At 41.8% G+C, this 25,980-nt stretch overlaps 1 protein-coding gene across 2 annotated transcripts; it reads right to left on the bottom strand.

Annotated features, from left to right (window-relative positions):
- Window positions 1-25,622, bottom strand: stk39 (serine threonine kinase 39). 2 transcript variants are annotated; one of them, XM_062403214.1, is made up of 19 exons: window positions 24,920-25,622; window positions 23,076-23,188; window positions 22,766-22,874; window positions 21,833-21,971; window positions 21,465-21,520; window positions 20,301-20,410; window positions 20,010-20,111; window positions 19,262-19,395; window positions 19,078-19,126; window positions 18,401-18,466; window positions 15,739-15,810; window positions 14,569-14,691; window positions 13,356-13,385; window positions 12,908-12,964; window positions 11,766-11,821; window positions 5,551-5,603; window positions 5,275-5,343; window positions 4,714-4,778; window positions 1-1,517 (listed from the first exon to the last, which is right to left on the bottom strand). In XM_062403214.1, the coding sequence occupies exons 1-19, from the start codon at window positions 25,032-25,034 to the stop codon at window positions 1,443-1,445; spliced, it is 1,593 nt and encodes a 530-aa protein (XP_062259198.1). In that variant the 5' UTR covers window positions 25,035-25,622; the 3' UTR covers window positions 1-1,442. The 2 variants fall into 2 exon arrangements, with proteins under 2 accessions (XP_062259198.1, XP_062259199.1); XM_062403215.1 differs by lacking the exon at window positions 15,739-15,810 and having other exon boundaries at window positions 24,920-25,619.
- Window positions 25,623-25,980: the final 358 nt, after the last annotated feature.

Raw genomic sequence — 25,980 nt, forward strand, 5'->3', positions numbered from 1 at the left:
AAATAATAGCAATATTTTATTCGTCGCTCCTCGTCAGAAACTTGACATCAGCTGATTACAGAGGGAACAGGGGTAATATGCTGAAATGGTTCACATACTGTACATAGAAAACAATAAGTTACGTCTTAAAATAAAGAATTAAGTACAAGTTAATATTAACCACCTCAATTCTTAAAAATGATTCAGAGCTACAGGACTTGTTTGAACAGACAAATGGCTCGTCACCCTCTCAGTAGATGCCTTTTGGTTTTTCATCCTCAGATGCGTTGTTGTACAGTACATTTCAAAACTACAATGATTTTTGGGAACAGAAAAAGAATGTTTCGTAGTGCTGCAGGACAGAGTGAGAGGATTTTTGTCTTTGCTAGCCTGGCGTCTGAAAAACGCATAAACCAGAGCGGATTACATGAGCACAGGTTCTGTTATTTCTTTTTTTTCATGCGTCTGGTGATGAGAGCACACGAGTTAAACATGTCTCCGGGGGGGCATAAGCGTCAGCTTGTCGGGGGGAGGGGGAGGGGGGGCAAAAAGTGCATTGTAGCGTGTGTCATTAAGATACTTTCATGTGAGCTGTGTCATTGCTGGAGTAATACATTTGTGAAATGGAAAATCAGCAGGTTCTGGTCTTTGTGTGGTCTCACTCTCTGACTACTTCCTTAGGCACAGAAAAATGAACAAGGCACCTCTAGCGTTTTGAAGCAATAACACTGTCGAGAGCAGCAAATTATACACAGTAACATCCAGGTCTCGCTTCTTTTTTATCTTTTTCTTTTTTTAAAAGCTGCACACTCAAGCAAATGGTTCCTTTCTCGTCAATTTAAAACAGGTCTTGACGAGGAAATACAATTCATGTTCCTTTTAGACATTCATTATGTTAATATGAAAATGTGCTTGTCCCCGTAAATGAACTCAATTCTTACATTCTGACACGGACCTCAGACAAACGTCACAAATGAGCGAGTCTGAGAGTTAAAGCAAATTTGTTTTTTTTACCATGGCAACAAAAAGGTGTGAGAGAATTAAAAATATAAATCATTCTAATTTCAATAAATACCGAGAGCTTCTGCGGAAAAACAGAGGTAATGAGATGTCAAATAAAAATGAGGAAAATATTTGTTTTTTTTTATAAATATAACATTCAAAGCTACATCTTTATCATCTTCCTTCACCACCTGAGTTCATCTTTAGGTTCCTGGGCTGTCTCCTGATCCCGCTCCGTGCGCTGGGCGGTGGAATGTTGTCAAGGTTAAAGGTCAGGGGGCAGTGAGCAGGGAGGTGTGCGCTAAGGGGGTGAGGCGGCGGCGGCAGAGCTTAGCCTTGGGGGAGGTAGAGGGGAGTGAGGGAGGAGGAGTTTTTTTTATGGGGTTGCAGGAATTGGTGGTGTGTGCTCCTCAGTCTGTCTGCCCTGAACTGTCTCACCTGCTTCAGGCGTAAAGAGAGCATCAGCTGAGGCTCAGCTGCGCAAAGCCGATCAGCTTCACCTCGTCCGGGATCTCCGTGTCGTCACAGCCGGACTCCTGAGCGGGGGGGAAGACACCGAGAGGGTCAGCGGGGCAAGACTTTTATCTCCATCAACAAAACTAATCCTGCAAAAATCTCTAGAACAGCTGGAGTGTAACAGCACGGGATGAAAATACCGCAAGTTGGTGCGCTCATTACTCCCATAACTCTGAAAACAACCTGGTTCAGGGTTTGAATCTATCTACAAACTACGGTGGCCCTGAATCGGGAATCATATGGACAACAAAGCACAACAACAAAACAAAAACAAGAAACACTACAAATTTGGAAAAACACAGCGATGATCCTTGTCAACAGCATCTACAGTGTTTGTTTTTGATGATGCTTTTTCTTATTTGCTGTTGTGATTTCCCATTGTGATTGTGACTGTTGCTATTTGCATTTCAGGGCCAATATTAGAAACACACAAATACAGGAGAAAAGACACTAAAACTAAAAGATATGTCAATTCACATTCACTTTTCTCACTCTGAACTTTATGTGTCAGGTTTAGTTAAACTGCTTCACAAAGAGGTTAATATGATGATCCCATAAAGAGACCATCTCCCCATATCAATAACTCCGGTATTGATTGGTTGATATCAATTGCTAATCTCATTCAGTCCACCCCCCCCCCCCCCCTTGCTTCAAAATCTAGTTATATTACTGCATCTAACCTGATCACTCATCTAGGGTACGCAGCAGACATAGGGCAACATTAGGCTTCATTTGTAGGTGTGTTTCTGATATCTTACATTTGAACTCTCTTTTAACCTCAGTTTCTCCACCGACTCAAAACATATGAGCTGTGAGGAAAGCTCCATGGAGCTAAAGCCAACTGCAGAGTCGGTTATTGACTTATTTGTACTTCTTGCAAATGTCAATTGTTTTGCTCTGGCGGGTCTATACGATGGCACTGTTACAATTTTTTACAAAGAAAGTAAGAGGGAGGAATTAATGTTGGTAGGTCACTTCTGGAAAATCTATTTTTAATAAGGTCAGAACTTGTGCCAGTGCTGCTGCAGACAGTTCATAAGATCAGAACCTCCCCAGAATATTGGAGGACGAAATAAAACAGCTTAAATTTTAACTTGATTTATGTTTAGAAGGGATAAGAGATGTATATTTAATAACCAAAAGTTCTTCAATCTACTCTTGGTCTGGGCTTGTTTTCAGGATTTAGTTTATCCCCTTGTGAACAAACATTGGTCAGTAAAGGAATGGCTTTTTTTAAAGTTTGGTATAGATGAACTTGACTGACCTGCACAGAGTCATTAACCCCATGCCACACCTTTGAGATGGATTGAAACGCTGAACGCAGCCCAGCATCGGTGGCCGACCTCACCAGCGCTCTTGTGGCTGAACGGGAGCCAATCCCTGCGGCCAGGTTTTAAAATCGGGTGGAGAGCTTTCCCAGAGGAGTGGAGGCTATTTCCCCAGCATATTAATGTCCGTTGATTTGGAATGGGAGCTCAACAATCAAATGTGATACTCAGGTGTCCATGTAAAATGTTTGAATCCCCAAGTTTCACAGCTCCTGGTGATAAGGCACAATATATATGTATATATATATATATATATACATATATATTTTACTGACAGGTCAATCTCCCAGCAACTCATCTCACCTTCTTTCTTACGCTGACTAAGGTTGATAAGAGGTTCTTTTCCATCCAGCTGTTCTAAAGGAAATGCGTGACCTAACCTGAAGTCCTCCATTGATTCACACCAGATAGGAGACAGACCCTCCATCTCTCTGGGGATCAGAGTCCTGCAGCTGTCTGATCAACATGCTGCTAGTGCTATAAAAGCAGGTCGGTCACAGAGGTGCCACCCACACTATGAACAGTGCATAAAATTGTTCCCCTACCGAGGGTCATTATTCCCACTAGCTGGGTTTTGTGACACTGCAGCAGTAACGCTTCGCTTGGGAGAGGATTGTACCCAGTCTGCAGTGCAGAGCAGAGGTAACCAATACCAATGTAAGTATATGCGCATACATCTACATGGTGTATCTACGTCTGCACTGCCGTCTACATGCAACACTTAGCAGCTGCTGGGGAGGAAAACTGGGAAGAAAGGTCACTTTGTGAAGCACAGTGACCCCAAGCACAGCTGTTGTTTACCCACAACTAGGCAAAGGTCAGTAAAACATCGTTGATATGTTTTTGTCATATCCAGCAGAACTGACATTATTGCTTTGCTTCAATCCCCCCCACACGAATGTCCCTGTTTCTCTAATAGCCACAGAAAAGCGACGTCTTAAAGTGGTTCATACGTGAAGTGCAATTACTCTTTGTCTGGCTTCTCCTCTGCTGTGATTACAGATGAAGTATTATAGTGAGTCTGGACTCCGGATAACCATTACTGCATGGAGGACATGTGACCCCCCCCCCCCCCCCATGTGACCTGCAGAGTGCACATATAAAAAAGAATCAATTGCGAGTGATGGCTGCAGAGAGAGAGAGAGAGACAGAGAGACAGACAGACAGACAGACAGACAGACAGACTGACTGACAGAGTGCAGAGAGAGAGAGAGACAGAGAGACAGACAGACAGACTGACAGAGTGCAGAGAGAGAGAGAGAGAGACAGACAGACAGACAGACAGACAGACAGACAGACAGACAGACAGACAGACAGACTGACAGACAGACTGACAGACAGACAGACAGAGTGCAGAGAGAGAGAGAGACAGACAGACAGACAGACAGACAGAGTGCAGAGAGAGAGAGAGACAGACAGACAGACAGACAGACAGACAGACAGACAGACAGACAGACAGACAGACAGACAGACAGACAGACAGACAGACAGACAGACAGACAGTGAGACAGACAGTGAGACAGACAGACAGTGAGACAGACAGTGAGACAGAGAGACAGACGGTGCTGCTGTTGGATGAAAACGGTGTTTGACCTTCAGGATTTTGTTCGTGCTGGAGATGAAGAGACGCTGACAGAATGATGACACTGAACATTACACAAAACACGACTAAACAGCCCTAAAATATATTCTCTCTCTCTCACTGACTGAAAGAGCTTCAGCGACAGATGACGGGTTGGTGCCGAAGCTATTTGGTCTGTTTGTGTCCTTCCAAATAACTCCACCTCTCCCGCTCCTCTCATCAACAACAAGCTGTTTACGGCGAGACGCCGTCGAGCACGACAAACCCGGGAGGCTGTCGTCGACCATCAGTCATCCGGAGACTCACCAGCTTAAAGGTCAATACTTTGTATGTAGTCGGGTCATCGACAATCTTCTGAAGGTTGACAGCAACTGTTATGGTTATAATGGCAGAAACAAATACATTTCAGGACATGTCAATGCTAAAGAAAGAAATATTTTGTGTCAACCGTTTTTATGGTTTATCTACATTTTTTGGACAATATATAACGGTTGTTGTATAATTTTAAAATAAAACGGTCATGGTAAATGATCTGTATTTATAAAGCTCGTTTCTAGTCTTGATGATCTTCGCAATATAGTTTTGTCATACACATATTCACACAGTGCTGTATGTGCAACACTTTCTCTATCACACATCACTCACACACTGGAATCGAACCACCTATGTTCTGGTTAGTGGTCAACCTGCTCTACCTCATGAGCCACAGCCGCCAGTTTGGTTGCCATATATTTTTCGAAAAAACCAGTCATTTATATAAGTTAAGATAATGTCAGGTTCTATGAGCTCACCAGATAACATCCCTAAGCTCTCTGTGTGATATTTTATGGTAACACAATTTATCAGAATAAACAGGTGTAACATTACCAACAACCACATCGTGCCCGTTGACCAGACCAGCCGAGAACAGTTCCTGGGAAACACCGTCAGCTGTGTCTGGGGAGTGAATAACGTAACACATATTGGATGTGCAACAATTCACTCTCCAGGTAATTGTGTTAGAAATTACATTAGATACTTTCATGAGCATTTCCCACTACAAACACTGGCCTCGTCCATTACACACATAACAATTCACGGAGCCTGAAAATGTTATTACGAAGGGAGCAGCACATACAAATCAATTAGAAGCTGAGCTCTTACCCCGGCCAGGAGTGAATTCAAAGCGGATGTCGTTCAGCTCCTTCTTCGAGTTCCTGAGAGGAAAGACAAGGGGGTGTGATTGCACGAGTGGTATCCACAATGTCAGATAAATAGATGCTGCATCTCCCTTTGAAAAAAAGGAGCAGATATACGACAGATTGGAAGGAAATCCGGAAGGAAGCAGGAGACCAGCGTTATTTGCATTTATGAAAATGACTTGAAATGTGTGAAATAGGGGAACAGATGATGAGGTGAGCAAACAGCACAGATGGGATGTTAAACACTGTCGGACCTCAGCTGTGAGTTTGTCAAACTTGGAAGAAAGTGTGTGAAATTATCATCCTTCTCACTAGTTCCGCATATTCCTCTGATTTCAGCCCTTCTTCTTTGGCTTCCAGTGAATTTTAGAATTGATTTCAAGATTTGTATTGTTGACTTTTAAGGCTTGTAATGGATTTGCACTTAAGTGAGTTTAGAATATTTTGACACCATATGTGCCGTACTCAGCATGCCACAGTCCCGACTGAGGACCAAGGGCGACCAGGCCCCTCTGGGATCTTGGCTCTTATTATCTTCTCCATTTTGCCTTCAGTTCTTTATTTCTAACCTGTAAAGCACCTTGCCTGAGATTTTAAAGGTGACCTATAGATACATTTTATTAAGAATGCTATCATAAACCTGCATTTTCTTGTTTCTTTCCCACTTGGGGGCAGCAGAAACAAGCCAGACCTCAAAATTATTGATAGTTGTCAAACATGAAAACAACAGCAGCTCATCTCCTCCATATTGTCATTCATTTGGAGCATTTCCCGTTCACCCCATCAACATTAGTCAACAATCAAAAAGCAATGCACATTATATTGGATTCGGATAAATGTTTTTGAATGATGCATGTAACAGACAGAGATATGAATCTATTTCAATTCTGTGTTTAATTATGATGAAATGTTTTCAATTGAATGAACACGAACACAATGTGCCTCTATTTCTGAAGCGGTTTGTATCCTGCCTCCTACACTGCAGCAAAATGTGAATAATATGCATGTATACATCCAGTGCATTTGATTGCACTCATAAAATGTGCCCTCCAGCCTCTTCGCGGAATCAACTTGCATTCATTTACATTACCTGCATTATAAATCTGTCTTTATGGTGAGTGAGACGGAGGAGTAGCCGGACATGTCGGTGCTATTCTCTAAAGAACTATGGCAGGAGCAGATGAATTTGGTTTGTACTGTGGTTATATAAATAACACGGCGAGCGTACAACTCTCATTTCAGATGAGATTAGACCCATAAGTCAACACACATACACACAAACACACGCGACCAAAGACAAACAGCATCCACCATGAGTTTGTTATAAACAAAACAGTCTGAGTGAGGATTTAATATCCCTTAGTCAGACTTCACTGTGACGTCTGATGTAATCAGAGATTCAGTAAATATTCAGGCAGAGCATACAGATGAGGAGAAACCTCTCTATTTTCCAGCAGTGGAAACAGAGAGGACCCATTGGAGGATCATCACCCCGCCAAAATAAAAGGTTCCTTAAATCTGCCTCCTCCATAGATACCACTGCAGTGGGTGTTTAGAAAAGGCTCTGACAGACTCCATCAGGACCATGTGGGACGAGGTGTATATAAAGTAGACTGACCACTGTCAAGATTTAACAGCATTAAAAGTAGCATTTCGCTGACTGTTTATTTAGACACATTATATTTGTGTGTGAGATGATGCGAGAGGAATAATCCCACTTTAGTTATTTTGACAGATCTCTTTTCCACCATTACAGACAGGTCTGATTTTTAATAAAGATACATTTCAAGTGACAGCAATCCCCAGAAGAATCTATTAAAAATGATTTCTGCTCTTCCCTGTTGTCAATCACAGAGGTGACTGACAGTGGAGCAGCCAACTGGTATCATTGGGTAAGAAAATCGTGAAATATCAAGTGCTTATATCGTAATTAAAGATCTGTCAAAAGTTTTGCCTTATTTGGTTAAAAAAAAACTTACATCAGGCAATAAAGCCAACACTGCAGTCTTCAAAGCATCTCTTTACAAACTGATATCACAGGCAAACTATATATTCATGTTTCACAAACCCTAAAATAAGGAGGATATTTGAAGGAGTGACCCCGACATGTGTCTACTTCTGCTTCCCCTTAATGAACAAGAACTTTAAGAAGATGCAAGGAAATGTCACCTCTGGACTCCGGTCAGGGGAAATCAATTTTTTCTCTGTGCTAACCGAAGGACATTGCACCAGCAGCCGAGGATATTATGCAAGTCATTACTTCCCCTTTAAACTGCTGACAATGCTATTCTCAGGAGAGCTCAGTGCCTTTGTGAGATATGACGAGGGAGAAAAAAAACAGAGTCAGTTCCAGGCAAAACGTCGACAAAAATTCAACAGTGCAGCTGCTTTTTCTCCTCATCACTGCGACTATTAACATAGCCTGATGCTAATCAGCTTCGGCTCCTGCATTGTTGACAGGGGAGGCCAATTAGCTGCTTATTTTTTTCTCTCAAACCCAATTACATTCATGGCTTTCAAAACTTTTACAAATAGTCCAATTGATTGTTGTGTGTTTTGCTAACTTTTCTACAGGCTGGTATAATATTGCACCTGACAACTGATAAGGTCCATCAAGAAAAATTAATTTTCTTAATAGTGAGAATCACAGACCTTTTTTTAAAGATACACAACCTGTCTATACTTCCTCCCGTTATCCAGAAATTAAGCCAAAATGTCACCCTCTTGTGTATTTGGAGCCAGAGTCTGCACATAGTGGTCGGGGGATGGAGCCAGGGGAGCGAGGTCCCACTCGACCAATCATGAGTCAGTCTCAGCTGTCAATCAAGACATTCTCCCCCCCCCCCCCCCCCCCCCGTTTTGATAGCATCAAATTACTAAAACCAAACCTATCGGCAACATTAACACTTGAACGAACATCAGTGTGATAAAAACTACCTTAAATGACATAACCTGTCCCATCCACCAACATGGAGGATGAATGATGAATTGAATTTATGATTGATATTGCAGCCAGCCACCAGATGGCAATCAAGATAATTTGGCTTTACTTCTGTGGAGCATGGTGGGGACTAACAAGCCACCGATCGATAACTTGCTTTAGACAATCTCCAAATATCTGGTGATGGCCACTGATCAGTCAGACGTCACACAGCGGAGAGGATGAACAAACTTGGCTCCCACTCGCTTTGAGTGGGTTCAAACAAGACAGGAGGCGTTTAACTATAATATGAGTTGAAAGAAAATCACAGTTGTCGCAGAGTATTTTTATTTTATAATTAACGAAAATAATCACAAATTTTCCAAACATCTACTTTACATAAGTCCCTCATTTAATCACCCGACTCAGATACACTGCCTCTTACGAAGGTCTCAGAAGTCCATAAATATCCCTTCTTCTGTTGCCCAAAATGTGAATGCAGCCTCTCATCTAATGACACCTTCTGTGCTGATTCACTTTGAATCGAAGCAGCCAAATCCTCTTCAGCACTAAAAAATCTAAAAGATTTCCATTTAAAGAAACACTTCCTCAGCCAGGAACAAATTGCACTGCACCCGTTCTCTTTGCCCTCATCCCAGAGTTCAGACTCAAAATAAAGCAGAAAGCTGATAGAATTAATGAATCAAAGTCAGAGGAGACACCTGCTGCAGAGACTCAGTGTTACTGAGGCTTTCAAAGGGTTTCTTCTATCGCGCTGCGACATCAAATACAATCAAAGGTTCTGCCGAGTCTATCTTCTAGTTTGGGGAATATGGAGCATAATACAAAAATCCCATCATCGATCCAGAGCACGTCAAAGAAGGGGGTGTAGTGAAAGGTCTCGATATTCCACCAGGGCATCGATGAGTATTTAAGACCTTCAATAAGCTTTTGGACTTCATCTAAGAAAGCATCCATCACATGTTCATACGTCTAACACACTGAGTATTCTGGCTGTGAAAGCAGAGAGGTGATGACCTGACAGACTAATGCTGCTCACATTACACACGATGAATACATTTCTCCGTGCTACACGACTCTGCTTTAACAGATTTCTTTTGCAAGGTTTTTCTGAAGTAACCATTCCAACTCTCCCCCCCTCACCCCCCACACACACACACACACACACAAATCTAATAAGATGTTCAGCAACAATCCTACACATGCTGTAACTGCACCACTAATAAAGAGATTGAATCTGTTTCTTCCTGGGCTATAAAGAATCCACAGATTGAGCCAACATCTCCTGTGTAAGTGGTAAAAGCACAGAACAGAACCATAAGTGCTCACTATTCATTTTCATCCAGGGGTTAGAAATAACTTTTCAGCAGTCAATGGACAGATAGCCGTCTCCCGTTGTGTGCTCGAACTGGACGCCCATGGACGGCCCTTCATATGTCTGTTCAGCCAAGAGAGGGCTCGACAACCAGCTCATCAGGGAGCTGCAGGAAGGCAGACTTTCTGTCCACTGCTGCTGCTACTGCTGCTGCACCTCTTAAAAAACGGCCTCTCTTTCTCTTTCTCACACAATGGCTGATCTGAGCCTGTGCTCTGAATACTCACATTCCCTCAGGATGTTTAGTGTATGTATATAATGTGAGAGAGTAAGTATCTATGAGGCCATTCTGGATCTACAAATCGACAAGGCTCGATAAACGTTCATGAAATAAAAAAAGGCGTCTCAGTGAAGTGAAACGAGTCACTTAGCATTGTCTAAATAGGTTTGATCTTGTTAAAGTTCAGCAACACAGTCGTTGTGCCTCAGGACATTATCTATGATCCATGAGTTCAAATAAAATAATCATGATTAGACAGATTTCCAAACTGTGTCTGAGGGGAGGCTTTCAAGCTCAGACTTTGAAAACCCCTGTGGAAGTATTTGCTTCATACTTTCTAAACCTGTGAGTCTGCCAGGGTCTGCGCGACGCAGATTTTGTCATGAGAACATGGACATGAGGAAGATGTCTCAATACACTTGCGTTATTACTAGAGATTCTCCAATACCATGTTTCACTTTCCAATACCAATTCCAATACTTGGACTGTGCCTCTAGCTTTATGCTACTAACCCTGTTCATTGTTGCATGGCCTATTACTGGTGTTGTAACTTACTGACGCCATCTTCCAAAGCTGAAGTCTTGCATGTGGCTCACGACTCATGGAACTTAAAAGCATGAAATATTGCAATAATTGTTCTTTGCCGCTCTGAAAACAGCAACATACCAACGGCAGGACAGCACAAGAATAAGTGTTTTCCAGGAAAAGAACGGCACGTGGATTTTAGTTCATTTTCAGCAGTGTCAGTCAGAGGCATTTCCGATGCTGGTGTCAATATCAGAACATCTCTAGTGGCCACTACTTGACAAGGGCAGCAACTGCCCATTCGTCCTCTATGTGAACAGGAACGAAGTCCATGAAGAACAACTGTCTGAGCCGTCTGTTCATGAAATTGAATATAATTGAGGCCTTAGGGCCACGTTATACTTCTGAATTCAACAGTGCGATTTGAAGCCGCATACACAACTCTGTATCCTGAAGTGCATCTCCCTCAAAATGTAATTACATCTTTGCAGCAATGCAGATTGGTCCACTTGACAGCGTGTCTCATCCATAGTCGCTGGATAAGTACACAAAACTCACACTCATTTTGCCTCAATAAGTGTTCTCCAAGTATAAATACTCAAAACAGCCAAGGTCACATGCTTAGGCTTCAAAATCTTTCTTATGAGTTGGAGTACAAATCGGGCTTTATACAGCAGAGCAGTGTGTATTTATTCTGAGCAGGCACACAAGAACCAAAACAAAACTGTGACATCCATGCAAGAGGGAGAAAAGCCGATTGCAGAGCACGGCCAGAGAACCAGTGGAGTGTAACGCTCCTCCCTGCGAAATGACCGGGGAGACAAAGTGAGATGAAGGGATCTGTGGCGATGCCAGATCCCCTCTGCAGCGAGCACAGATCATGATGTCTCTTTACGAGCCTGCATTTAAATGACGAAGGGAAGTGATGATGAAATGCGAAACGCAATCTGTAAAAAATCTGCTCGGAATTTACGCTTCTGCTGCATAGAAACAGAGCGCTATCCAAAGTGGTTTTGACCCCGAGCTGCCTGGAGAGATTCCAGTCGATATTTTCGGAAGATTGCTCTTGTGTGTCAGCATGTGATGGAGGAAACTGTCTGTAATCATCAGTCTCACCTTAGCCGCAGTACCATGTTCACAGCACCTTCTGGTTTCTCTCCATACGGCTCAACCTGCATGAGAAAACAGCTGATGATGAGTTTAAATTGGACACAAATAGATTGAGACATTGCAGTAGAAGGCTTTCTGCACAGAATGTAGTGAACTCCCACTCAGTCCATGTGCTTTGTTGTTTCTGACAGTGCATTGCAGCAGCAGGGAAATGTGTGAGGGTAAGGAAAGGGAACAATGCATTGGGGTGTGTGTTTTTTTTTCCGCAGAGCCAAAAGATGGATTTGAGCTGGATGCAATGACTGCTGAGTGTAGCTGTCATTCACGACCCGAGCACAAGACTACACCTCAAACTACTCTGGCTCATTTTCAAACAGACAATAGCCTCGGAAAATGGGTTTGAATGGCAGCGAGTCTACGGGTGAGATAGGCACAGGCTGTGAGCCGGCACTGTCAGGCAGACAGCCATTTACTCTGAGTGATCACTGATGAGGGCATCTCGCCACAAGACCCACGCGCACGTGTGCACACACTCGTGTCTCCATGACTTCATGTTACAGTGACTTACATTCATTTTCTGCAGACTTACTCTAACCTGAAGCATAGTAAGCACTTGCACAGCCCTAGCCTTACGCTAACCTCAGACTAAACCTAACGATGCCTTCACGTTAAAACATGAACACGACACATGAATGTAATGTTTTACATGATGGGAACTTGCCTTTTTTCCTCCAGGGTCTCTGCAGGTTTCAACAAGTTACATTTAAGCCTTTTTAAGACCACAATGAATGAAATCTAAGACCTTTGTCAGGTAATATAGACTGGAAGTGAATAACCCTCTTAACCCATGTTACCTCACAAAATACAGTTCCAGCGTGAAAGATGTAACGTTAAATGAACGTTACATAATTAAGATCTACCTAAATGTATTCTTTAACATATTTATTGCTTTTTAAGGCCCAAAATTCAGATGATTAAATATTTTTAGAATTCTTAAGACACTGCGGAAACCCTGAAGACAAGTCCTCATATTGCGTTAACAGCAGACACACACACAAACACACACACACACACACATATTGAACAATCATTGTGGCGTCAAGGTCATTGATTCATGACAAATTAGTGTTGTGGCCAAAGTCCCTCACCTGGGGATGGTGAATAGATAACCCCTCAATGGGAACATTGTTGGTATCCTCCTCTTTCTAGGAGGAATCAAATGAGAGGCATAATTGCACAAATGCTTTAAAATGCTTGTTTAAATAATTCATCTTACAAATACAATGCAGGAAAGCTACGTAAATACAATAAATGAATTTTCTGGCTTCATTGTAGAATGGGCACTTGGCTGTTGAGATTAAATGTGCGGTGAAATAAACACTCCTATTTGAGTTCATGACTCTTAAAACATGCTTCAGGCCCAGTTTGCTAGTTGATTGCAATTCTTAAAATCCGACCTGTGCTGAGTTATGGAATTGCACAACGGTAGAAAAAGTAAAGCCTGTGTGTCTATGACAGCAAGTCTCTTCACCAAAACAGAAAGTAAAACCATATTGTTTTAATGACATGTTGGATCAGTGTACGGGAGGAACTTACATCATTGGCCTCATCTCTGACCCTTCGTGACTGGAGGGAAACACATATACATTTTACACATTTATATTTTCATATTCATAGGACCACAATAAGAATTGCTACTTTCTTTCCTTCTTTTTTTTAACAGCACTTTTCAATTTTCATGTGTCAGCTTGTCCAAACACATTTTTTACGTTCATGAAGAAATAGAACAGCTGCTAAAAGGTGGCCTAGGATCGATGAAAGGAAACTAAAAACAGGTCCTTGTAAAAACAAGATCAGCAGTAGATGATTTGTTTTTTTGTTTAACAAAAATCTGAGAACACCTCTGCTCCCACACAACAAACCAACACACAGCTACGTTCACCTCCAAAAGGACTTTGTGCAGGACGCCTTAACCGTCACTGCAGTATTTCTGATTTCACATTCCCATCCCAGGTATCTTCCTTCTGTGACTTTTAGAAAGGTCTTTCTACAACCGTTTATCAAATAATAAGTTAATATACATTTAAACTTAACATTCAGCCCCACAGACAGTGGCATGGAGACAGCCACTGTGCTACATTACTGATGTTTCCGAGCCAGTGGCAGGGCGTGGCTAACTGGCTCAAACCTCAGTCAGATGAGGATTCAATGCTCCAGGCAGACTAGAATTACATATTCAATTAAACAGCCTGTCTGCCTGTGCTCTCTACTCTCGCTACTACGAAATGGAGAGGGTGGGGGGGCGGCAGGTTAACAAGTGAGATGCATCCAAAATTACCATCTCCCCTCCCCATCAAATCGCCCACTGGCTATCAGACTATAAACTTATATCTTAAATCGTGTCTTTTGGTATTTATTGCATCATACATTCAAGCTGGGGGAATCTTTATCAAATAGTGCTCTGATCACATCTTTCTACTTCCGCCTGCCTCCAGTCCCTGCTGCTACCTTCCAGCTCACTACAGCCACCTCAGGACAGCCTCTCTCAGAGAGACAGTCAACCATCCGCCATCCAAAACGTTCACTGATCAGGGAGGTAAGGAATGTACTGGGTCAAACAAAGTGGGGGGGTTGGGGGTTAGACAAGACATGCATCAAGGTCACACTCAAGGTTTCAGCTTATAACAAGACAAGTGCTAAATGTGATTAAACGCACTGCTGCACTTGTATGTATTTGAATATAACTGTAAAAGACCTGATGTAAAAGAACACATGCAGCTGGAGCACGTGTTGGTGGGGTCTCACCTACCCTGCCCTGATTCACTGCAGCCTTGCCCTCCTCGCTGCCCTCGTCCAGCTCGTCGTCGCTCCACTCCCAGTCTCCGTCCTCCGTCTTGTGCAGGTGACCGCTGGAGCCTGGGACCCTCCTCACCTGGAGCGTGGTGGGCACAGAGCCGGCACAACCAATATCAATGACCCCGTTCGTAGATTTGTTTTATCACATGTGGATATACATTGTGCTCTACCCATGAATCCAGTTAAAATGGGAAAACATGATAAAGGATTTGCTTTTCATGTTACAAGAAGGATTTCGGATGTCGTTTTTATCCGGTAAAAACATTTCTTATACCCACATGTTGGGCCATGATTCCTAAGATGTTGTTATCACAGCTTATAAAAAAGAATTGTAATAGATGTTTGATATTTTATAGTTTAAACTTGAACTTTACAATGAAGAACTACAAATAAAAAAACAATAATACAAGCATTTATAGAGCTAGAATTAGATAAAACATATATATTTATATATTTTAGGATATATCTGTGAAAAGCTCATACTGGCCAAATGATATATGAATGAATATATTTCACATTACAATGACTTACTTATGAATAAGCAATTGTTTAAATGGAGACAAATCATGTTAGATCATGTTTGTCGACATTTCAATCTACCAAATCAACTTAAGAAAACATTTATACAAAAATATGAATGGACCTTATGATCTACCAACATATGAAAAGACTGACTGATAAAACTCTAAAAATGTCTGTATCCTGTTTTCTTAACTTTATCTGATATATAAAACATATTGCTTTACAAAAATGCTCAGTGCTCCAACATTAACCTTACGGCTGTTTAACACTCAGTTTAGTAGGGAGCGGCTGGGTACAGCACAATGAGCACAAGACAGCACAAGGGAAAACTCAGGTTCAACACGAGGAGCAACAACAACTGCAGCTACCAGCACAATAAAGCAGATCATTAAGGCAGAGTCAATGATAAAGCATATATCAACTGTTGCAGCTCTACAGCCTGGAAGAGCGAGCACGACAAGCAGCACTAGTCTGGAAGGGTTAAGAAATGAGAGCACCACAGCGTTAGAGGAGGGGCGGCAGCACACAACTGTAAGCTGCTACCTCCAGGGTCAAATAAACTCGTCAGCGCTACAAGGTCAAATTGAAAGCAGCACTATACCCTTCTGCTGGTGCCAGGATTATTATCCAAACCTGACACAGCACCAAGGCTCCCCCGTCTGTGTTCAGGGTCCTCGAGCAAAACAGACACAGATCAATTCACTCCGCCGCCACACATGATACGCCACTCACATCAAATACAGAGACGCCCACTGCAGTTGTACGGAAATAAGAGTGAATGTGAAACATCGCGACATAAGAATGTGAGAGCAGAAGCCACATCAGTATTTTCACGGAAGAATTTGTTGCACATTCTGGTAAAAAAGCCTCAGGCCTCGGAAAACATCTGTGCAGTAATATATCATCATATGAGCAGTCGGTGGACCACTAACTCAATATAATTCCTTTTTTATTTTCCCACTTTTCATTATGTTACAAATAAACAAGACCAGCCCAGAACCTTGGATATAAACCAATAAAATGTTATCCTGATACCTAAACCTTTAAATCCGAGGCTCAACTGGGGGTGTCAGGGTGCCCCCTGCTGGTTACTCAACTCACATCTACCTGTTGTTTAAACTGAATGACTGCATATCAGCTTTTTTTTTTTTACATATATATTTCCAACATAACTAAATCATGGACACATAATTGTCTGTAAGAAAGTATTTTTCTTTTTCCCGGACTTACTTCTTCTTTCTAAGGGAACTGTTCCCGGTTTTCTCCCACTTTTAATCAAAGGAAGTATTTATTTATTTTGAGTAGAATGGTGACAGGATCTGCCATCTCCTATTCATTCACTGGAGGATTACCAAGGAGAACCAGGGCAATTTTAAAGCTGGTGAGGCTTTTTTTTTTTTTTCTAGCCGTTTGGGTTTAAGTTTCACCTCTTGAACCCACACAGCGCTGGTTTCCTGGGAGCAGCGTTGCATGTGTTTACTGTGACCACAGAACACCACGCAGAAAAACCAGTACAGAAACAAGAACGCCAGGGGACAAGAGGTGCAGAAAGGGCAGAGGAGGGAAAAAAAAAACACACTGCAGCTCACAGAGGGCGAGAGACGTGAGGCGGCTGTGGACGTAAAGACGAGCTGAACTTGAGGGCTGGGGGACACCTGAGTGAAATTCTCAGAAGGGAGTTTTCTTATGAAAGCGGTCGAAGCCTCCTGACAAAACAATGTTTCTACAGTGTTGCTTGTAGACGATTCTGTGGGTCAAATCAGCAAAAAAGTACCAGGGAAATTGGCTCAAGGATTTCATCCACTGAAAGTTTCAGGTGGTCAGATTCGATCTGGCTGTGTATGCTTTACATGTGCGGCCTATTTCTTTTACAATCTTTACAGGACTCTACAGATAAAAAACACTCATCTGTAAAAAAGTAGGTTTGACCTCTGATTTGACCTTAGTTTTACTTTTGACCTCTTGTTGTGTTTCATATGTTGTATCCACAGGTGTTTGCATCTCCTGATCCATTCATGTATTTATATATGATATATTGTAAGGTGTCCTTGGGTGTTCTAAAAAGGTCAAATAAATATTACAACAAATACATTTATGATAACTTATATATACATTTTGATTTCCACTTTTAATTATCATTAGACAACCTATACATTTTCTTCTGCATTTTGTTGACCTGTTATTTAACCGGAATTTGCAAAAACGACTTCATGGATTACATGGTACAGAAATGAACCCATTCAATTTTGACTGAGAGCATAAATAGTTTTTCCTCCACATTTTCACAAATTTCTCTGTGAATATTTATGAGTGTGTGCAATTTGGTGCAGATCCAAACGAAAATCAGGACTCGTGAATTCAAATGTGTTTTCATGAAGGGACTGTTGCCGAGAGGCATTCAAATGATCATTTGGAAAAGACCTTGCAGTGCGAATCATTAACCCTGTCACTCATTTTTAGATCCAATCCTACAGAATTTGTGTCGGTGACGACGGTAAACTCATTCCAATCTGGGGAAGTGGAGGCTGCCTCGAAACAGTATTGACAAAACTTCATCCCACTGTTTAGAAACAGGCCCCGTCTCAATTCCGACGCATGGCTGCTAAAGGCACCTACAGTTACCACATTAACCATCAACAAACCTCCACAGGACCATGACGCTCCCTCCACCGTTGGCCTCCCTCTGTATTGACACCCTGCCCTGTTTGCGCGTAACGCTAACGTCACACACACTAACAGCCCTGCTCTCCACCATGCCCTCCATTTACACCCGACCGTGCCAGTGAATTTCCACCCTCGCGCTCGGCCGACGTGCCTCCCGGCGATGGACCCTCTGCCCCCATTTCGGTCCCGGCCGCCCTCGCAGAGTGATAACATGCAGCCAATATCGGCTGTGCCTGAAAACTGCACTTCCTCCCAACTAACATGTGGGCCACGGCGCTAGTGATGTGCTCCCTTCTGTGACCTGACGTCAGCAAGTCATTTCATCCTGTTGCGTCCACAGGACTGCACAGGGAGCCACTGACACATCCATGGCACTTCATTCTGACGTGGTTCACATTTGAAATAATATACACAGCGGGTTCGGCATGACGTGTGTGAGCTGCTGAGGAGAGTCCGAGTGCGCAGCTTGTGTTGACTGTAAATGGATCACTCTGGCGTAAAGAGATACTTCAGTCAATCCCGGCTCTCAATTTTTTTTTTTTTGTTCATGTTTAGTCAATAATTGAGGTATTTTACAGGGAACGTTGGTGTAAACAAACCTTCTTCGCTCGCTGAGAAATCTTTGGCGCACAACACAAAAGCTTTTCAATCAGGTATTCTTTGTTCTGCAAGAGAGAAAACGCAAACAAAATTTGTGAATGACAATTATTATCATAAATAGAAGGCTGACGAATTAATCAAAACCTGATGATGAGTCGTGAGAATCTCAATTGTTGAGTTTTTAAGTGGTGGTGATCAGAAAAAAAAACTTGTGACGGATCTTTTTTAAAATGTTCAAAGTTAGACCAGTGACTAAACCAGAGTCAGTTTCAAAGACTTGATCTTTCTGAATCACATTCATAAAATTAACATTCTACAAACTATGCAGCCAGATGACACATAATTCCTGTATCTTTCATTGAATGCAGCCAGAACCTCAGAGCCAGAACATGAACATATAAATGTCCTACTTAGAGCAAGTTTATAAGTTATCCAAGTTATGTACTGTTATAATTAAATTAACAATAACAAAGTTACAATAATATAAAATCAAACAAGAGACAGATGTATAACTCATAATTGTTCTGCTATCATTACTATAAGATGCCTGTATTAAATATGTGGACTTTTGCTATAGTGTCAGAGTACATATAACATAATAAACTTAAATGAAGAAAGTGCAAGTCATAACTAAGCATTGATGTGGAGAGTCAAATGTTTGAGTTGGAACAAATACCTTGGCCTTCTGGAAGAATTTGCACTTCAAAAGCTCTGCAGCTGTCGGCCTGCAGATAAAGGAGAGCACAACCGTTGGAAGATACATCACAACGCAGCACTGGCTGAATTCTAATCAGGGACTTTTATTGATCAGCTCTCAGCGCAGGAATATCTGGTAGATATATACGGTGTGTGGCGCTAACCTTTTGGCAGGATCCTTCTGCAGGCACATAGTTATTAGCTTCCTAAACGATTTGCCGTATCTTTTTAGCGTTTCCTTGTCCTCGATCCCCGTCTCTAGAGTGGGTGGGTCGTTCTGTAGGGTAAGCATTAAAACCTGAAACGACAGGAGAAATGGTCACACTGCAGCGAATGGATGTGTGCAGATGAGGAAAAGAAACTCCGAGCAGGAAGCTGTAGATATGGTGTGGACAGTAAAAGCAGCTGGTTATTATCTATTGGTTAAATGTCTGTTTTCAAAGTATGGCGTCTTTCATTTTAATGGTGAAACTTGAAAACATTCTTTTGAAAAAAAAAACTAAGAACCCAACTGGTTTAGTAGGCCAAGATGTTAATGAATACCGACTTCCTCTTTGCTTGTGCCGGTGAATGCTACAAGTTATGCTGTAATTATAGGGAAGCAATCTGATAAAACAACACAACTAGAATGGCCTCAGAGCGCACAACTCCACCAGTGCCCAATAGGCTTTAATTCAATCAAGCTGGACCAAATTGTGCACTCTTCCAGAAATCAGTCTCCCAAACATGGCAAAATCTTTTCAATCAAGACCCATCAATTATTCCCTGATAAATGTGTTTCTGAAAACCCACTATCTCGCAATGTTAAGTGAATAAATAAAAAATACTAGATCTGCAGTAACATTTTATTATTTCTTCCCTGACCTGCATCGTTCCACCAAGTTCTGTCCACAACACATGCAGAGCACTCACCTTCATGGGAGGGTAGCGGTGATAGGGTGCGGAGCCCGTCGCTAACTCTATGGCTGTAATTCCAAAACTCCATATATCTGCTTTGAAATCATAACCTCGTACCTGGAAACAGAAATACAGCAATATCACCTGAATACGTTTGCTGGACCTTCTGCTAATTTCATGATCCGAGTGGGTAACAAAAATATTAAAGATTTGTATATAAATATCTCTTAGGATCAGCAAAAAAACATATTATAAGATAATTAAATTTACATTGTGACCAACATGTACAGTTAGAGATGGACCGACCTGTTCCATCACCTCCGGCGCCATCCAGCATGGTGTGCCGACAAAAGTCTTTCGTACTTTGTTTCTGGTCATATCGCCCCCTGTGGCTAGGAACGCACTTACTCCAAAATCTTAAAGACAACAATAAGTAATACATGGTTTAAATCTATTCTCCAAAATATAAGGGAGACTTTTCTGATAAAAATGCAGGGTGGAGGTAAATATTATAGTACAACAGGAATAATATGATATAATAAATTCACTTAAATTTTAGTTATTGAAGAGGACTTAGCCATTGATCGCTCCTGTTGTGAGCATCTCCGCTTCTATGATTGCTATTGCTCCTTGTTTACCAATAGTCAAAACCGCACATCCAAATAAGCACAAGTAGCAAATAGTTAGAGTAAATGCAAAATCCAAAATATTTTAAGGATTTTAGTCGAGCTGAGGAAGAATAAAATTATTAATTTTAACCTTTTATTTCCACGGGTAACATTTATACTGTAGCAGTTACACTGAAAATGTTAAGTCCCAATATGCAATGCCATTAAATCATATAGATAGAATCAGCTAAGTAATAACAACTGTTCATCAGCTTCCAACTCACAACTCTGAGGATATGAGAAAAATCTGGCAGGGACAATATTTTCTATTTGTTGGTGAAAAGAGTGACAGGAAGTGTCAATAAACGGGTGGTTAAATGTCAATAAAAACATTATCAATGACTGTTAAACCCAAATCAATTCTAGTAAGCATAATACAATCAATTCAGGTCATTGATTGAAGGATAAAAGGGGGATTTGTTTTTGTCTGGTTTTACTGATTATTAAACCCTTTTTACCCAAATAGGAAAAAGCATTTTATATGAAACTTTAAAGTACAATCGGGCAAAGTTGTGTGATCCGCATGCTTATTATTGGTTCTGTAAATGTATTATTTACTTTAAGACAATAATTAATCCCTAACAATAAACTAAATAAAAGACAAGAAACAGACAGTTTGAATGTAGAGACTGAAAAAGCAATTATAGAATTAACCATGTCGCATGTCAGTCCTTCTTAGTGTATGATTCCAAAAACAGGCATTACAATTTTTCTTTAATTAGTACAATCTATTAATTGAAAACATTAAATTCAGTTTGTGTTGAGGATTTTAGTTTTAACAAGAGACTGAGCGTGTAACAACCTGCAATCTGAACAGATCCATCTTCTCCCAGTAGTATGTTCCCAGCTTTCACATCCCTGAGGTCAACAAAACACAAACAGAGTGAAACCATCACAGTCATGTGGCGCAGCATTGATTTTTATGTTCGCGTGAACAAAGTCCCACAGGCCACAGCACCAGGACCTCTGGCCAGAGGGGTCGTTTCCCAACGACCTTGAAATACAGGAAGTGGACAGAACTGAGCTGCAGTCAGATCAGTACAATAACAGCTTTTCAACTTCCTTTTGCATTTATTTACATCTTTTATCCAGAGCATCTGACGATTGACTAAATATATTCTCTAATAGCTCTAACTGAATCAGAAACTAAAGCAAACGTCTTGTGTTTACCTGTGAATCTGTCCATTTCTGTGCAGGTAGTCCAGACCCTCCAACACTTCATTTAATATAGTAGCGATAATAGGCTCATCCAGAGCTCGATTTCTGTCCTCTTCTTTGCTTGTGTGCTTGATTATATCCAGCATAGAGCCTAAAACAGACACAGCAGAAAATAAGCCACACAGTGAGACTGAGTCATGACATGATCAATATCTACGAACAAGCACAATTTATTTCACTGCCTTAATACTTAGCTTGAAAAGTATATAAGTTTATATGGGCTAAGATTTGATGTTTTTAGAGTACACAGTAAAAAACAGTGGCCTAAAGGCTCATACAATTTAAAAAGTTGATAACTCCTTCATTATAGTATCTAAGACAACTTAAATTTTCCAATTTAGACCACTGCAATAGGGTCGTCCATCAACCAGCAGGTCGGTGCTTCAATCCCGGCGTCTCCAGCCATATTTCCGAAGTTTCCTTATGCAAGATACTGACCTTGACGGCTGACAATGAATGTTACATTACATTTCTTTTAGCTGACGCTTTTATCCAAAGCGACTTACAATAAGTGCATTCAACCCCGAGGGTACAGACCCAGGACGACAAGAATCAAGAAAGTACAATTTCTTCAAAATAAAGCAAAAATGTAATGAACTCTGTGTGTATAGAAGCGCTGTATGACTGTATATGTGAATGGGTGAAAGTGACCTGTACTGTACAGCGCTATGAGTCGATCATTTCAACTGGAAAAGCATGAAATACAGTCTCTTTGACTGCGGTACAACTTAACCCCACCTGAGTTGTTCCCAGTTATCAGCAGGTCAGAGCACAGACCAGGAAAAAGGAGGCGTTTACTGTGCATCAACACATTCACTGAACATTCATGTATTATTAAGCCAGAGGTAGGATTTGGTTCCACGCGGCTCGGAGGGTGAAGCTTACCTCCGCTCATAAGCTTCATCACTAACCAGAGTTCATCCTTCACCACGAAGGAGGTGTAGTAGGTGACGATATTTGGGTGGTAGCACTGACTCATGGCTTGAATTTCTTTCTGTTGAGAGAGAGGAACGACAGGAATTTGATATCGCCAGGGATGTCATATGTCCATATATATTTATACACCTCGATATGAACAAAGGGAACAATGCTAGCATGGATAAGAGGCAGAGTAGAAATAAGGCGTGAGACAAAAGGTACAAAAACACGGGTGCATCCAACGCTGAGAGAAATAGCCCGTATTTATCGTACTCACCAACAGCTCGTCCATGCTGGTCTGGCATTTTTCCAGGTTGATTCTCTTTATGGCCACGCGCTCCTGTCTAGGGGTGCAGAGGGCCGCCTGCACCACAGCTGTGGCCCCGCTGCCTGGAATCACAACAGAGCAATGACAGCGTTGGACAGGAGCAGAGAGGGACACGGCAAAAAGACAAACTGCACGCGCAAGCTGGAAGACGACCCTCAAACTCAACGTCTGCCTGTGGCCATTTTTTTCCCCCCACATTTTTGTGTTAACGTGATGGCATTCAGCTTTCACGTGAGCAGGCTTGAACATGAGGCCGGCGCTACGACATCAGCTGACCTAAAGTACAGGACCCCCCCCACCCCCCACCCCCCACCCACCCCGACCCCACCATGAAGGCTTGTTTCAACACAAATGCAGTACACGCAGGACAAGTGGAGTTCTTGGAAGCTGTAACATACAACATACAGCGTACAGTACATGTACACGCTTGCCAACTGCTGGTGGTAGATAAGACAAAGTAGAGGACACATGAGATCTGGCTGCTCCCCAGCTGATTGTGAGAACCCAGAGGGGGGTCTCCATAAGTCAACACAGTCAGCGGCACACAGCTGTGCAGCTATTTCTTATCGCCGATGATACCACTCGTCAGCTCATCTGCACAGCACAGGCGTTCACCCAAGCATGCTCAGGAAACTTCCTTTTGGCAACTTGCAGTACATTTGAGATTTTCATTGTTTTTTCATGTATATTCCTGCATTATTATGAATTTAGTATTTGGTAAATATGTTGTGACTTGTGGAAAGGAGTAAAACTTTCTAACTGAGGAAGAAAGCGTTGTCAGATGTCCTGGCAAAATTAATTTCGATAGTAAGGTTCTTCCATAAATGACTGCGATCTGCATTGTAACAGTGTCAGGAAACACCAAGACAAATGGTTCATGATAATAACACAATCTATATTACACTGACAGTGGATATGTGCTCAGTTTTTCTTTACTCTAGCTTTACATAAACAATACAATAAAGTGAGTGAGCGTGTCTCGGTTCACTGCCCTGTATAAGATGATGGCTACTGTGCTTTAACAACTGTTCAATTTATTGATTTGTTTGTTATGGAAAGTTATCACCAAGTAAGCTTTTGGTGAGCCTTTGAGTTTTGGCACGTTCAAGAACTCAACTTGAGTTATGAGGTATAACTGATGCCTTATTCATCGTTTATTTATCATATATAAATAAGATGTGTTGCGATTTATGAGAATATGGACCACATTTCTTATGAATAATATAAATAATGATCACTAATTAGGAGTCCTAGTGGAAAATGGGTCTTTTACTGACTTTTTAAACAAACTTTTGTAAACAACGGTGCATCAGTGCCACAATTACCATGAATAATAATAATACTGTATGGACAGATAAGACACCATAGCAAATGCATGGTACAATTATAACAGCATGCACGTGCCACAGATAACGCAACTAACACAACTAGCACACTCTTTACACGACCGCATCATCCGTGATTTATTCAATGAAGTGGACACGTGCCACTCACGAGTAAGTGTGTACGATCAGAGCAAACACACCGAGGGAATGTGACATTGTCAACAACGAGCTGTAACATGCATGTCACCACACAGATACCCACGCTCATACGCACAACATGCACCCACACTCCAACACACACACACACACACACACACAAACACACACACATCTGCTGTGGACCGGTAGTGTCAGTTAACATCCGCATTGCAAAGCACCGCTGGAGGCTGCAGAGAAAACGCCGGTAGGCCGCGGTCGCGAGTCCCGGCGGATGAGCCGGCGCGGCGCGTGTCTCCTCCCGGTACTAACCTATGACTTCCTGCAGCTCGTACGACTCCCGGCTTATCGGCCAGCTGGTTGTCAGCGCTGCCGCCGGCTGCTGAGGCGGGAGGACGGCGGCCGGAGCTTCGCCTTGATCCGCCATGATGATGATGATGATGGCGGTGGTGATGATGATGGTGGTGGTGATGATGATGCTCCGGTTCGCAGCCTCACTCACAGACAGAGAGATACAGGCACAGACAGAGAGAGAGAGAGAGAGAGAGAGAGAGAGAGAGAGAGAGAGAGAGAGAGTGACCTCCCTCCTCGGTGTCAGCTGGCAGCGCAACTACCGCTCCCCATGAGCTCAACCCGGAAAGTAACGGCCCACATGCACGAGCACGCACACGTGCACACGCTCTCTCTTTCTATGATGGGTTCATGCTCACTCTGGTGGTGTCACCCACGCGGAATGGTTCGACCCATTCGTGACTGAAATGATCTGTTATTGTTGAAATTATTATGAATCCTGTGAAAAGACAGTCAGACTGTATTTTATTCAGCTGTTACATGAATCCATGTGTTTTATCAGCTGATCCATTATCAGTTAACTACTGATTTAACCCTCAGTAAATTGTCTGGCTGCTGCTCAGTGTAAGAAGTGTCACGGAAATGTGACGATTCAATTAGTCACATGCAGCCGAGACTGCAGCCGATGCTTCTGACGCTGGCCAGTAGATGGAGCCATCGAGTATTTTGAATGTCTTGTGAGATAAGACCTTTTGTGAAAGAAGATTTTATTTATTTTTTCTTTTCAGTTAAGTTGAAAGGTTTAGTTAAAATGTTTCAGTATTTTTTTGTGGTATTGTTATTGTTGTTATTGTTAATAGTAATTATGTTGTAATAAAGTAACTACATCTCCAGCTTTACGATTTTGTGATTGGAACTCTTCACACTTTCTGTTATGTATTTTATCATACATATACATAATATTTATATAATATTGTATCTTTGTAATATATTATATTATATCTTATGTTGTTTTATATTATATGCATAAAGTACGTTATGCTTATAATATTAAACCACATCTGAAACAAGATATTTAAATA

This window comes from Platichthys flesus, chromosome 13 (genome assembly GCF_949316205.1).
Source record: "Platichthys flesus chromosome 13, fPlaFle2.1, whole genome shotgun sequence".
Classification (NCBI taxonomy): Eukaryota; Metazoa; Chordata; class Actinopteri; order Pleuronectiformes; family Pleuronectidae; genus Platichthys; species Platichthys flesus.